The sequence below is a fragment of the Vanessa atalanta genome, chromosome 3 (assembly GCF_905147765.1).
Source record: "Vanessa atalanta chromosome 3, ilVanAtal1.2, whole genome shotgun sequence".
NCBI lineage: Eukaryota > Metazoa > Arthropoda > Insecta > Lepidoptera > Nymphalidae > Vanessa > Vanessa atalanta.
Window position 1 is genome coordinate 9,601,402 of NC_061873.1, and position 15,454 is coordinate 9,616,855.

At 29.6% G+C, this 15,454-nt stretch overlaps 2 protein-coding genes across 2 annotated transcripts; one reads left to right on the forward strand and one right to left on the reverse strand.

Moving 5' to 3' along the window:
• The first annotated feature begins 3,727 nt into the window (after positions 1–3,727).
• Positions 3,728–10,912, forward strand: LOC125077004 (putative defense protein Hdd11). The gene is made up of 5 exons (XM_047688775.1): positions 3,728–3,800; positions 4,485–4,656; positions 5,474–5,641; positions 10,382–10,482; positions 10,732–10,912. The coding sequence occupies exons 2-5, from the start codon at positions 4,498–4,500 to the stop codon at positions 10,802–10,804; spliced, it is 501 nt and encodes a 166-aa protein (XP_047544731.1). The 5' UTR covers positions 3,728–3,800; positions 4,485–4,497; the 3' UTR covers positions 10,805–10,912.
• Positions 10,913–11,606: 694 nt separating this feature from the next.
• On the reverse strand, positions 11,607–14,708 carry LOC125076969 (MKRN2 opposite strand protein). The gene is made up of 4 exons (XM_047688727.1): positions 14,408–14,708; positions 14,251–14,328; positions 13,935–14,142; positions 11,607–13,527 (listed from the first exon to the last, which is right to left on the reverse strand). The coding sequence occupies exons 1-4, from the start codon at positions 14,530–14,532 to the stop codon at positions 13,294–13,296; spliced, it is 645 nt and encodes a 214-aa protein (XP_047544683.1). The 5' UTR covers positions 14,533–14,708; the 3' UTR covers positions 11,607–13,293.
• Positions 14,709–15,454: the final 746 nt, after the last annotated feature.

Here is a 15,454-nt window from a genome sequence, read left to right on the forward strand (position 1 = left end):
TTATATAACTAATCTAATAAGTTAAGCTAATTCAACCAACAAACAAAACAACATCGCAAACGGGCACTTTATTTTTTGTTATGTGGAGCTGGGCCTGTATTTGGAAATACCAGTTAAGATTAGTAAGTATTTACACTAATGTTGCTTTTTTTGTTCATTTTATAGAATGGTTTATATTTTTTTCTTAATCTCTTCTACATAATCATAGTGGTAAGCAGATATTGGGCATTTTACTTCAACTACCATATCGATAAAAACTCCATCAAAAGTTACTTACTCTCAAGTATGGCACGTACATGTTTTCGTCGATAAACAAACTTCAAAGTTGAGTGTTTGTTCCTTTCGCTTGGAAAATATTTTTAATGGTCATTTTCTTCATTTTCACTTTTATTGATTTTACTGTTATCTATTCTTATATAAAGTAAATCTGTGACAAATTAATGCAGTTGATGTTTAGATGCTTTTTTTTGATTTCACGGTCAAAATCTCTCGCTGAACGAGAAGCCATATTTGACATAATTTGGCAAATTTTACTCGAGACAACTATTGTCTTTACTAATCTTTTTATACCATATTGGTTTCCAATATATGTTTTGTAATGCAGTATAGAGTATCATCCTTTTTATTTTTATATCGAATTAGATATGTTTTTCTCCATAACTTCTTTAATGACGATATATTTTTTGGTCTGTTATGCATTTTCTAAAGCGCTGAATATAGCTGCTACAAAAATAATAATAACAAAATCACGAAAGGAAAGGAATAAACAATATTTTTTAATCGCATCGCAGCGCATAAATCCGCTGTAGTAATATTATGAAGGTGGGATTAATTTAATGAATATAACCAAATTAGTCTTTGTGGATACACTTTTCAATTAATTTAGGAACGTTCTTTAGGTATCGGACTATATAAAGAGGTCTCAAATTTAGCTAATGGGCGTTTTAATTTTTATTTAAAAAATATATACTTTATTTGAACATGAATATAAAAGTAATAAAAACACATCGACACGCTTTGTTTAGTACCTTTGCTTGTATTTTTTTTTCAAATGTGGTTTTCTTTATTAATTTTAAAATAAGACTACGCCAGCCAGTTCCAGTTAGGAACTGGCTGAAAAATATTGAATCAATTTATCCGTGTATATGCATAACAAACAAAGAGTACTTACATCAATCTCTTATAATAATATGAAAGTCAATTGTCCCAACAATTATCATGAGATCTGTTTATTTATTTACGATGTCGTAAATTTACAATATTAAGAATTACGATTAGTATATTGGGCTACTTTTTTTTTCATTAAGTAAGATATTTGTATTGATAATGCTCTATATGAATACAATAAGTAAATAATAATTGTAACATTACCTCCATAATATACTTGTCATGCTGATTTACTATTTTATTAACTTCTTACGTACGTTTCAACACGTCAAAAAATTATGAATAAGACTAATTACATTTGATATTATTTATACTAATGACAAATACCTACTGTTTACAACAATGACACGGTAAAATACTTCCTGTGTATCCTTACTATTGTAATTAACTCAGAAGGGAATTATAAAATAAAATTGAAACAATAAATAAACCAACAACAATGACAATATTTATTATCAACCAAATTAATGACATAGTACATTATTTCACAGAATAATACTTATGTGTTTAGTATAGGTATCGTTCAAAAGGGAAATCCCCTTTTTGGGTCTTAATATATAGAGTATTAACGGAATTTTAAAGAAATTTTTTTTTTAAAACATATTGTGAAATATTTACTTAAAGTTTTCACTGGCCAGTGTTTGTTAAGAAAATTGGGAAAAATAATGTTTCAATCCTGAATTGTGCAACGGCCATAGCTATAGGTACCATTTAATCCTTGGGCTTATTGTCCTTTATACTGCTACAATATGTTCCTATTGTTTGCATAACTAGATATGCGGGAATATAGAAAACATTTGTTTGAAATTAAGCTCAATGCTCAATTTTAATTTTTATATCATGCCATGTATATTACACGCAAGGCTCATATATTGGAAGGTTGTATCCTTTTCAAAAACAGATTAAAGTAATTGCACTAAAAATAAGAAATTACTAAATTGCATTCAAGCGCAGGGATCAATTCTACTAACATAAGTATATCCCGGTTATATTCCGAACCAACCTACTATTCCTCATAAAAAAAATCGTAACTAAGGGGGAATTCTACTTTTTTATACCCGATCCAACTTCTTTGTGTTTCGATTGCGATAAAAAGCCAATTTTATTTGGCGCCCTAGCTTATACTAATAATCATCTATTAGGTACCGACAATCTGAGTGTATTGGGACTAAACAAATGAAAGGGTAGTGTAGGGTGAATAGTAATATTTTATGTATCAATAGTTATGTTACATGTTAATCGAATCCGTAATACTGTAACTCTGTCTATACCCGTGAGTGACGTAGAATAAAGCATTTTTATAGATATCCTCCATCAATCAAGTAAGTACGTATTAGCCTTAATCACGCGTGGTGTTGAGAAACCAAACTACAAGCATTTCCAAGGAGAATTTGCAGCAGGCATCCCTGCTGCCACCAGATGTTCAATGTTGAGAAATTGTAATAACGAAAATAACACTCGTCTATTGTTTTTTATTCATTTACACACGAGTCTTCTCTCTAGGTTAGATTACAAATAACAATAGCTGTTGCTATTTGCCTACTTCCTATCTTATATTTAATTTCCTACCTACTTATGTACCTATATTTTTTTCAAAACGACATCAGTTATTATTAAATGGTTACTTTTTATCTTGAATTAACAGTGTGACATCAAACACGATAGTAATTTTTAAAGCGTAGGATATATATGTAAACGTCTGTAAGAAATATTTTTAGACTAACTTTGAGACTATTTTGATGCATGACTATTTTAATAACTTTATATACCATTTAAGTGTGATCAATATAAAAGTCTTATAACATATTCAATAAAGAAATAGAATCACAATTTATCTTGGGAAGAAAAAAAAAGTTTAGTAAAATTTCAATAACATTATTTATAAATTACTACATTTATAAAACAATAAATTTAATTTTATAATGCAAATAGTCCAAAAAATAAAACTAAAGAAGATGATACCAGTACAAGCTTAAAACAATATTGCAATAAAGATAAAGTTACCAGCACATAAATTGTCTAGAATAAAGTACAAAAATTGTTAATGCTTCTATGAATTACAATATAGATTAAGAAATTGCAGATGTACCTACTTATTATAGTAATACTTTAAGGTTTACATAAATAAAATATTCGATAACTATAATCTATAATCCAGTACCTTAAATGATCGTTTTTAAATAATATTAAAACTGTTGTGTAGATCCTTTATGTTATGTAAATGGGTCATTATCCATTTATTCGATACATTTATCAATTCAATAACTGAATCTAGAGGTATTAATCAAAATGCTTAATTATTAACTACCTATTTAATTATGTTTCGAAGAAAGACCAGTATTTTTCGAAAAAACTACGGTTACCATTGATTATATAGCCTGGGGGATTCGTTAGAATGAATTAACCAATCGAAATAAAAAAAATATATATGTCAATTATTCGTCTATCATGCCTTTAATACAATAAAAGGTTAATATTTTTGTATGTTCTGTATAAAACAGTCTTTGACGATGCGCCCTTCCAATGCGAATACAGCGCGGCAGTCGATATATAGCTTGAAAGTTTGCGAGGTCGCGTCGTTGTGATCCATTCACGCAAAACGTAACCTGCACCTCGCGTCGTGTAACTTTAAGGTAAAGTACCGTTAATTATAAATTAATAAAGATAATTTTAATGTGTTATAGATTGAGGTTACTATAAAATTTTGTATTATTTCAGAAATCAGAATAATAATTATTTACGTATAAAATTATTGTGTTAAATTTATTATATTTTGTACATAACACAATATATTTTAAAATAATGGTTCTTTTTTTTTTATATTTTTATAATCGTAGGTGAGAACATAAACGAGCCAATATTTTATTATTAATATGTTTTTATAATAGAAATTACAAAACACTTAAAATTGTTCCTTGAATTTTTTGCTCGCATACTTAACTTTGAAAAGTTTTTTACCATTCCATTTTTTTAACATACTGCTTAGCTATATTTGGTAAACTTTAATTGTATGTAACTAAGTTACACATAGGTATAGGAAGGTCATGTCATACATATAAATCGTATATAGAAATTTAGCGTTAGTCTCGTAAAGTTTTATTTATTTTGCATATTTAAGCAATCACCGTCAATCCGTTGGTGTTTCAACACATACAGAACCAGTCTCTAAGAAAACGTTGCTTGGGATAAGAAGAACAGAAAGGACCCTGACCGAGTTTAACATGCTTATTTTTGAATTTCGATTGATTTGAATGTTTTTGGGTGAAATTACTGTATAATGCTTAGGAGGTTTAAAATATATTATAACTTTGTTACAGAAAAAAAATTAAGATGTGGTTCCCATATTTCGCTATGATCCTTGTTGTGGTGGCGTACGCGGAAGGATATTCCGTGGGTGCCCCCGAGAGCGCTTGCAAGGACATGATCCCAAGGCATCCCGTTCCTCCTCAAAAAAAAGCCTCACCATACATAATTACTACAAGCACCAAGGTGAGTACAATAAGACGTATTTACTTAATTTTTAATAATTTTGTCTAATATTGTGTTAAATTTCATAAGCAAGTATTTTGTGTTATTTTTTATTTATATAGTAAATAAACCGAATCAAATATTTTGGTATTGTATATCTATATCTACAATCAACCTAAAATATCCTTTCACTTAGCCTGTATTCGCCTAAATGCGCGTAATGCACGAATATACCTAGTTAATTAGGTACAATCTTATATTAATGTAATACCAGAAATTAAAAGTATTAACAAAATAATATAAAGCCAATCAGTTTGAAATCGAAAATTTAGAATTACGTATTCCAAGCAATTTTCAAATTAATACGTTAGTAGTGTACAATATATTGTCCACTTAAGTACTTATATTTACTTGAATTTATCTCTCAAAGTTTCAATTCAGTTCCAAAGCCTTGTCGACGTTCAAAATGCAAATCCATAATTAATATCATAGATTGTTCTAGCGCTCGACCAATGATATCGCGTCAATTTGTTGTCAAATTTTGTTTATTTGACTTTTGTCTTCATGTGGTTGAAATTGGATATAAGTACGTAGTGTTTTTATTAGAACATATTTAGAAAAAAAATGTATGTAAAAGTATATGAGTACAATAAGTACAAGTAAAATATCAAGATTGCTTGATTTAAATATAATATATTATATAAAACCAGATTCTGTACCACCTATATATATATTTTTTATCATCGTGTTTAATAAATATTATTATAATATCTATTTAAATTAAAAAATACTGTCATTGTCTATAAATTTTTAAATTAATTTCTTAATTTTCCTCCAGGAAGTCAAGGCGGGTACTCCCATGCAAGTGACGATTTCTGGTAAAACTGCTAACGACACTATTCGCGGGATTATGTTGCAAGCGCGAGCTGGTGACAAAATCGTCGGAACCTTCAAAGTAGATCCCAATCACCCTCTTGCCCAGACAATGAACTGCGGCGTTGATGGCGTAAGTACATATTTTTTATTTTCTAGACATGTCCTTGACCTTGGATTGGACCTACCGATATATATGCTGCAAGTAAACCTTACACTGTGCTGTTATTGCAGAAAAAAGTGTCACAGATCCATTAATTTATAAGGCGACAGAGGGGTTGCAATGTATTTTCCGTATTTATTTACCTACGTAAAAATGGTTCGTAAATATTTAAAAAGATATTCTGCTAATATAAGCCGAAGGCTTTTTAATATTCCTTTAGATAATATTCCGATGTAAATGTAAAATACTTTTGATAGATATCTTAGAGCGATAAGCTAAAACCACCAATTCAGATCATACTTTGCATAATTATTTTTATTTCTGTTTTATGATTTATTTATTTTTTTTAAACAAATGGAAATGATACTTGGTGGTAGGGCTTTGTGCAAGCCCGTCTGGGTAGGTACCACCCACTCATCAGATATTCTACCGCCAAATAACAGTACACTGTATTGTTGTGTTCCGGTTAGACGGGTGAGTGAGCCAGTGTAATCACAGGCACAAGGGACATAACATCTTAGTTCCCAAGGTTGGTGGCGCATAGGTGATGTAAGGAATGGTTAATATTTCTTACAGCGCCTTTGTCTATGGGCGGTGGTGACCACTTACCATCAGGTAGCCCAAATGCTAGTCCGCCAACCAATGCCATAAAAAAAATGTATATATGATATCATGTAGTTTAACTACTATATATTTAAAAAAAAAAATCGGTAACGATTGCGAAAAAAGGTGCAACGTAACTATTTTATGTCTATTGGTGTATATTCACGCCTTTAAGTTTAATGCTACTTCTCCGTGGATCTATGATAATGTTATATACCTATTTTGTAATGTATAAAACTTTTCACGACAAATGGGTTATCTAACGCAAAAATATTTTTTTCAATTTGTACCTACAAATAGATCTCTGGATCTACTGTACAATATCTGTATTGACACATTCAAACAAACAAACTCCTCAACTTTATAGATTAATTCCGCACGTTCCTTTTATTTAACAACCAACGCTTCAAATATGTCAAATTAAGTACATAGTAAAAAAAATAAAGTGGCCTATGTCTAAATCTCATTGTCTATGATGAGTTATTTTGAATAAGTGTGAAACAAGAGTAATGATAAGTTCATTACTCTTGTTTCACACTTATTAAGAAAATAATAAAAAAAAAACACGAAATATTAAATTATTTAAGCCGACATGATTTAGTCGCTAGAACACATGAATCCAACCGAATATGTTCAGCGAATGTTGAAAACCGTAATCTTGCAAGAATGAATGAGGCTGAATCTTCATATGTTTACATAATTATACACTGATATAGTTTCGAATGAGTATATCATTAAGTTAACCACCTTGACCGAATCCATAAAGACATTGTTGTAGCTATTAGTCTCTATATAAGTCAATAACACACCATACACGATTCTATTATAGATCTATTCACACCCAAAGGCGCCCTTCCATGTGAAAATGTCTTCGTCTTAGTAATAAATTTAACAAATATAATCTAATTAGTATTTTTACACACACTCAATACATTCACTTTTAATATACAATTTATATAAGCGTTAATGTTAGAAGAAAAATATTTACTTTCGAGTAATAAAAGACAAGGTGGCATCCTGCACATAACGACAACGTGCGGGAAGCTACGTGGTACTGATTTCATGTTTAGACCTGCTGTCCACTCCGTTTCCCCTTTGAACTCTTCACAACCGCGTAACCGATTAAGAGAAAATCGATCTGTTTCAACCATCCTTTGTCCTTTGTACCCAGTAAACCCTACTCTTAGTCGTATCTCACATACTACACTAACATTTCTTGTAAGCACGTCATGCATTCATGTTAATGCACGCAGATAATAATAATTAAACCTGGAGAGCCACATCCAGTGAGTGAATAGGTCTATAATATAACCACGTAAAAGGAGCACCCAATTTTAAAAAATATCTTTAACACTGCTTAACATAAAAATCCCGAAATAAACATTATTAGAAATACATTTTTCTGATCGAAAAAACTACAGAAATGTTTGTGTTGCCTAAAAATATTGTATTTCAAAAATTGTATTTCAAATATTCTTTAATGATTCTATTACTCGGTATATCTTTAATATTCTATAAATGAAGCTTGCTTTCGTTTTCAGCATACATAATTTATTACTAAAAAGTAGATATAAAATGAATTTTAATATTACTTTGCTTTCCAGTTGCTGAAATAATACGGCTCAAACTTTCATAAATGTAGGCAATAATTACAACATTTCTTCAATTATCTTGTTATATAAAATAACTTGTAATCGCATATTATTATAATAATGAACTCATTATATTTAAAAAAAAAAAAACGCATCAAAAAGAATAATTATAAACGTGACATATCATGAAACTAAGCACTTATAAGAATTTGTTATAATATATTTATCTGCAAAATAAAAAATACTATGACTGCTTTCTTATAAATATTGGATAATAATTCTTGATATGAATGTACTGTTGTCTCTGTTTTTCATTACAAATACGTTTTCAATCGATCGCTGGAAGTATATATGTTTTAATCAAAAATCTATTAATAAAACATACATATATAAATTAAAACATATATACAAATTAATCTATTAATTCAATGAGCATGACATGACTGAAAAGTGTTTTACACCAAGGTCTATAAGTTTCATTCATTTTACTTCCTTGTCATTACTAAGTACGCTTAAATCATGTCACGTACTGTCAGTCTTTTTGATTGTAAAAAAATGATTATAATCATTTATATACCTACCTGTTTTTATTAGAGACCTTCACGCTCTAAGCTCTCTGATTTGTGGAGCAAACATAATATAACAAATATAAGGCTTGCCTCATTGCTCTAATGGCTAGCTTAGTTCGAATAAAAGGGCGAGTCTTTCAGTAGCAGGAGCCAGGACGTTAGTAGAACACTTCTTCCCTTTCGCGAAATCACGTATATGCCCTCTTAACAGATCATGGACGTAAGAGTAGATATTTTAGAGCTCTGTTTGCGCTCACACTTGCACTAATTAGTATTAGTAGATAGCGTACAATAAAATCATTCATTCATCAATCAACAGAATGTTTTCTCATTAATCAGCCACCCCGTGCTGAGCAATCATTTGTGAATGTTGATATTTATTAAATTATGAACATAAAATAGCTGAGGTCAAATATAGGCATGTTATTAACATAATTGGATTCCTTAATATATGTATTTTAATAATTACATAATACATTTCGACAGTAGGTACCATCATAAATCACATCATCCAAGCGCGACCTCATATACTACTATCAGCCTTGAATGTTGCAATCTTCGGTTATAGTAGTCCATAATAAGCGGCTTAGACCTTTGTGTGCCGACTGCCGAGGAATTCTTGAATGTTAAAGTAAATTAGTTACTTAGCTCCTTATATTCAACTGTTTTATTATCTACGAAAAATATTAACCAATATAGCTTAATGTGTTTTTCATTCCGATACAAATCGGATCAATAGTTTGATGAGAAAATCGATAAAAATGTTAATTATTGGTCTAACTTATAAAGTCAAAGTCAAAAATTTTTATTCAATATAGAAGTATTGCACTTGCTTATTGAAATTCAAAAATCTACCAACGATTCGGAAATTAATAACCGGCGAAAGAAACTCAGCAAGATTTATTTTTTTAATTTCATTTTAACACCTATTGATTTAACAATAACAATGTACAATAACAATAAATATTTTTTCGTTATTTGAAACAGCCTGGAGGCGATTATCTCATTCCCAAGGTATACAATCAACTAAGCAGTCATTAATGTTGTAATATCCATTAGCACTCAAATGTCTTTAACGATTCTTTTAAATTATACAATTGATTTTTTTTTAACGTTTTCTGGGATCCTGTTGTAAAAACATATACATTGCCCCACAACAGAATGACTAACCCTGTGTAATCGGGTACTTGGAATAATAAGTTTATTCTTGTTCCTAGTATTAAAAGTATGTACGTCACAATTTCTGGATAAATTATTTATATTTAATGTACATACATAACACTATCAAAAACAAATTGAGAAACGACAGTCATTGTTTTAATTTCTTTAAATATATATCTCAACGTTTTTTAGGCCCAGAATTGCACGAATAGCCTTCTTCTGCAATACAAAAATGATATTAATATCGGCTGCATTACCTCAGACTAGAATGCTATAAGACATTACACTGTGGCAATTACTAAAATACACTAGGCGAGCCGTATCTACGTCAATCAAGAGATCATTTTTTTTACCGCGTTGGCTGCAGAGTTGAGTCTATTCGCCAATCTATTAATATGGGGCCAAATTGGAACTTAGAGTCAAACTCAACTTAAACTCAAATTCCTTTATTAATTAATATAGTAATATCCAGAATCTTTTGTTTTTAAAGCATCTAATGCTTCCTATATAATAAAATTAAAGAAGTATCATCACCAAACAATACTATCTCGAGTTTATTACCTATAAGATGTAGCAGGTTATAGGATATAAATGGACCAAGAATTGATCCTTGAGGGACCCCCACTGGAGCCCCGAGAGATCCATATCAAGCCATATTTAATTGTAGAATCTAATTTATTAGCATGTTTCGTCAGATAACGTACATAAGTTAATAAGGAAAAATATGTCCTTATTACGTTATGCAAACAAAACAACTACTTTTATGTTATTTGTTTTCTTTTTAGGACACAGTAACACACAAGAAGCACGAGCATAAGGACGACCAACAAACAGTGACTTTCACATGGACTCCACCTGCTGACTTCAACGATATCATCAAATTCAGGTGAACGAATAATTGTATTTCAATTTTTATTACATAACCATAAAATAAAGTTCTTTTTTCAAACATAAAAAATGGAAAGCAATGGAACTTACGTCATCTGTCAAAGATGTGCAAAATTTGTTTTAAATTAATTAAAAAACATTGGTGAATTTTGACATATTACAGAATTTATAAAATACTATAAAGTTTTGTGTATATGAAAAAAAACATACCGTCTTAAACTAAATTTGTATAAATATTTTTTTACAGAGCTACTATTGCTCTCAATGGCGCCGTGTTCTGGGTAGGCGAAGAATCCGCACCGATAAAAGTGACGCAATAAATCACTATATGCTAGGAATACTTACTTTTATTATGTATATCTTATTTAAGTATTCTTTATAATTTAATTTGCTGTGAAATATAATTTATATAAAATAAAAAAGTTCAATAAATTATGCCCTTTATTTCCAAAACATAGAAAATAAAAAAGTACCGAATTTTTTTAACAATTTTTTTATTCTAATTGTAGCACCTAGAAAAATTGTCTTAGAGATCAATACAATAATAAAAGATAAATATTATAATAGGAACAAACACTCATATTTATAGGCAAGTTTTAAATTTTTAGGCAAGATTTCATGTAAATAGGTGGAATAGGTGATTTGATTCAACTTGACTATACATATGAATGCTCAGAACCGTGAATAACTCAAGTGCATGAGAATCATGAAGCCTGTGTCTTGTCTTTGATTAAGCCTAATTTAAAAATCAAGTATCTACATCTGAGACAAAGCAATTCCAATGAATTTGTACTGACTTAAACCTATTATTATAAAATCTTCAAGTCTCAATTATGGCAGTATATTTGACATTCAAAAGTGACCAACTTGTATCTTTAGACCATTACATATGATTAAATATATTTTATTAAATACATTGGAATGGAAGAAAATGTATGTAATTTATTTACATCAAATAGTTATTTATTGGAACAAAGATTTGGCATTATTTTTGTTTTATTCTTATTATGACATAAATAAATTATTATAAAAATACTTAATTATAAACAAAACTTTTAATGCAAATAAAATCTTAAATAAGTTTGCATTCAGTTTTAATGTTTTATAGTTATTTATATCTTAGTATTTTTTTTCTATTAATTAAGTCACTGCTGGCTGGATTTAACAATATTAAATTTCAGGTCTCACATATAATTTTTTACCACCAAATATTATCGCATTCGTTTATTTTTTATGAATATAAGATTATACAGATTAGGGAATTAAGATGAGATAAAGAATGGTTTGACTAGTTCAATGTGTTTGTGATTTAGATTTTTTTCCCATGTTTGTTATAAAAGTGTAAAAGGGTTGTCTACATAAGTAGAACCAAGAACAGATAGTCCTAATGTAACTAAGCTTGCTGAGAAGATATAACATAGTATTAACTTACATACTCCAACTATAATATGTAGTATGAATGTTTGCGGGACATATAAATAAATTAATATATTTCGATGTTGTAGCAACTCCATGTTAATTCTTTATGCAAGCTTTACAATTTTTTTCAGCTTTAAAGAGATCTTTTATTCGAGTTCGAATTTTTTTTCGAAATTTAAGATCCTAGGTGACATCAAATCGTATATCTGTGCTCAAATTTCATAATAATTTAATCAGCTCATTATTAAATAATATTACCTTCACATGCTATGCATTTATACTTTGGTTAACTATATGGGGCATTAATAATACAGATTAATAAAATAAGCTGAAAGGAATTTAAACTTTAAAAATAAATTTATGTTATACACCTTATACACTAACACCATTTAATTAATACATTCATGAATTTAATTTAAAGATTCCTTACTTAATTTAGTTTCTTATGATTTTTTTTTATGATTACAGATATCATGACAACTTTTCGGTTCTTAATTTAAATGTCACTTGTATTTATACTATGATATATGTTATAAAGAGAAAAATACACCATCAAAACACTACATTTACCTTAGAGAAGATGAATATGGAACGACTTGAGCGTACATGAGAACTTTATAGGATAGTCATAAATGTAAATGTTTAGAAAACACTAATTGACTACACATAACTTCTTACGGACACCTATCAGATTGTTTTCAATATATTGAAATAAAAGTTCGATTAATACTAATAGAAGGATATGCAACATTTACTTAATGTAACATTAGCTATCTTATGAGAGTACTTATTAAAAGCATTTTTATTTTTAATGAGAATATTTGACTTGTGCTACCTACATTCAGCTTACAATATTTAAGCTAATTTATTTGATTACATTTGCATTTGGAAGATTAATATAGTATGGAAGTTTAGACTGGATATTACATAATTTCTAATTAAATGAAAAATTAACACTAGGCCTGTATGAAATTTTGTTGTGATGTTAAAAAAATTCTAATTATTCTAATTTTGTATAATTATATCAAATATGCCTGGTCCATTTACAAAACGAAAAAATAACACAGCCTTTTAGCCTTTGTTATGTTTCTAATAGTTAATAAAAATTATAAAGATATTGGACTATACCTTTTTTATAAATTTAAAGTAACTGGTTTATTTAACATAGTTCTGAAGAAAATACTTCTAAATTAATCTATAATATAGATGACAAATTAATATATACTACTTAAATAACCGAGAAATTTCAATTACTCAAACGTAATCTATTTGGTTTTAGGTAAATGCATTTTAATTTCAAAGTTTCTTATCTAAATATGAGAAATCACAGATAATACTGAACTGACAATAAATAAATACATACAGTTTATAAGTAAATTCAAATAAGCTATCATTGTTTCTGTATGAAATAGCTTTGTCTCTTTAATTGTCTATATAATGATATATACTTCCCGGCAGCTGAAGTTCGCGGGACCACATACTGTTTACAGAAGAGTTTAGGGTCGCGTGCTCTCTCTGACAATTCCCCACAATCAAGTGCTCGTAAAAATGCCAGTACAAAGGTAAAACAGTTGTGTCGCTCCTCATTATACCTGTCCGCCTCCCATAATGATCTCTGGCTCACCTGAAAATTAATATCACAGATATATTATTACTATTGTCATAATCAAAGTGTAAGTAAAAAAATTATGTTTTCATAGAAAAACAGCCCATAAAGTCTCACTGCCTGGCTGAGGGCTCCTCTGCTTTTTGAGATGTAGATTCAGAGCTTATTCTACCATGCTGCTTTAATAAGGGATACTCGTGGCAGATTCTCACTCAGATGTTTTTCTTCGCCACCAATCATGAAACGAATTATAAACATGTCAAAATTTAGTTCTATTTGCCATGTTTAAACTCGGAATCAATTGTTAAGATTCAAGATTTTAACAACCAGGCCTTCACAGTTTTTTGCATAAAATATTTATTATAACTTACAATATCATAAAATAACTAACATAATATTTAATAAACAGAAATAAAATAAATTACCTTTAATAAGACACTATCCCAGATCTCATTCCACAGTTCATCAAACTGTTCTAACAAAAGACATTGATCCCAGTCTACACTTGTTTCACATTCACTCCACTTTTTAGTTACAGGGTCAACGGCACGGATGCCCTCTTCGCTGAACTCCACTACATACCCTTGAGAGTTAGTGACCCCTATATGCAAATCTTTGGAATTATAATAGTCACTGAAACACAATGGACATATTGTATTCTTATCTAAAAGGGATGTGAGTCATTTTCAAGGAATTGTCTGAGCAATATTGCTTTAATTCACATAAAATAAGGAAACTTACTTGAGGAAATCCCCATGAGTGGGTTTCATGACGATTGCTCGTGGATGCTGAGAGGCTTTCACGAAAGGATATGGTACTCTGTAAAAAATAGGGTGCTTAGCAACCAACTTTATTTCGTCAGATGTAATTAAATCGCATATAATAAAATTCTACATACCTAAATGGCAAGAGATTATAGTCGTATCTATCTAGTTTCTGTTGACAAACAGGGCAATTTTCGGGTATTATGGTACAAAAAACTTTGTGTTCACAATGGTGGAAACAAAGAATGCCTGGATCCATTTTTAGAAGGTTTTATTTAGTAACGTAAATTAAACTAACACTTTTAAAGTTTAATCCTAATTGTAGAATTGTCACTAAGTTATTCAGTAAAATAAAATTTAATAATAAGCCGCAATATATGACTGACTAAGCAAAATTCTAATTGGAATCTAGATCTATTGTTCCACCGTCAAGCTCCTTCCACATCTTGAAGGCCTTCATAGTGACGTTCGAAAATCGTGTACGTCAAAAATCAAAGAGTCGTTTATTTATTAAATTAATACATACAACATAATAGTTACAAAATTATATTACAATACTTAAGCATAAAGATTAAATATGATTCAATTTTTTTTAAGGTTGAATTTAAATCCAAATGCTTAACTTACTTCACTGAAAACATCGTGGTGAAGTTTTGGAACGCACTTTATTGTATAATGTCAGTTTCTAACAGATGACTGAATTTTTATTGGTTATTCATAACATAACTTTTCGTCATTGGTTGGAATATCAAATATAGAAAAAAAGCGGCAATTTTGAAAAAAATATAATTATTAAATGCTTTTATTTTCTTTTAATAATAAAATTATATTAAGAATTAGCTATAAATTAAAATAATTTTCGCGCCATTATGAATTAGGACCGTAAGTTTAGGTGGCCCTGGGCTAACACTACTTAGGGACCCACCTAAGACATATCTGAACGTGGACTTGAATGAAATTAATTGAATGGGTTTGATTAATTGCAGGACTCGCAGGGCTGCAAAAAATACGATCTGTTTAACTTAATAAACTTTCGCATTATCGTCAATTTTTGACTTTGACTTGACTTAGCTGTGCTGCCCTTGAATCCACGGTGCCCTGTGCTGAAGCCCAAAAAGCCATGTGGTAGATCCGGCCCTGGCTATAGGGTGCTTGAATTTCTTTTTAAAGAAGTCCTTTCG

Excerpts from the sequence above, each read along its gene's own strand:
- LOC125076969 (XM_047688727.1), bottom strand. The coding sequence starts at position 14,532 with ATGGATCCAGGCATTCTTTGTTTCCACCATTGTGAACACAAAGTTTTT. Across the intron at positions 14,329-14,407 it reads TATAATCTCTTGCCATTTAG|AGTACCATATCCTTTCGTGA; the intron begins GTATGTAGAATT and ends TATTTTTTACAG. Across the intron at positions 13,528-13,934 it reads GGGATAGTGTCTTATTAAAG|GTGAGCCAGAGATCATTATG; the intron begins GTAATTTATTTT and ends ATTAATTTTCAG.
- LOC125077004 (XM_047688775.1), top strand. The coding sequence starts at position 4,498 with ATGTGGTTCCCATATTTCGCTATGATCCTTGTTGTGGTGGCGTACGCG. Across the intron at positions 4,657-5,473 it reads TAATTACTACAAGCACCAAG|GAAGTCAAGGCGGGTACTCC; the intron begins GTGAGTACAATA and ends ATTTTCCTCCAG. Across the intron at positions 5,642-10,381 it reads TGAACTGCGGCGTTGATGGC|GACACAGTAACACACAAGAA; the intron begins GTAAGTACATAT and ends TTTTCTTTTTAG.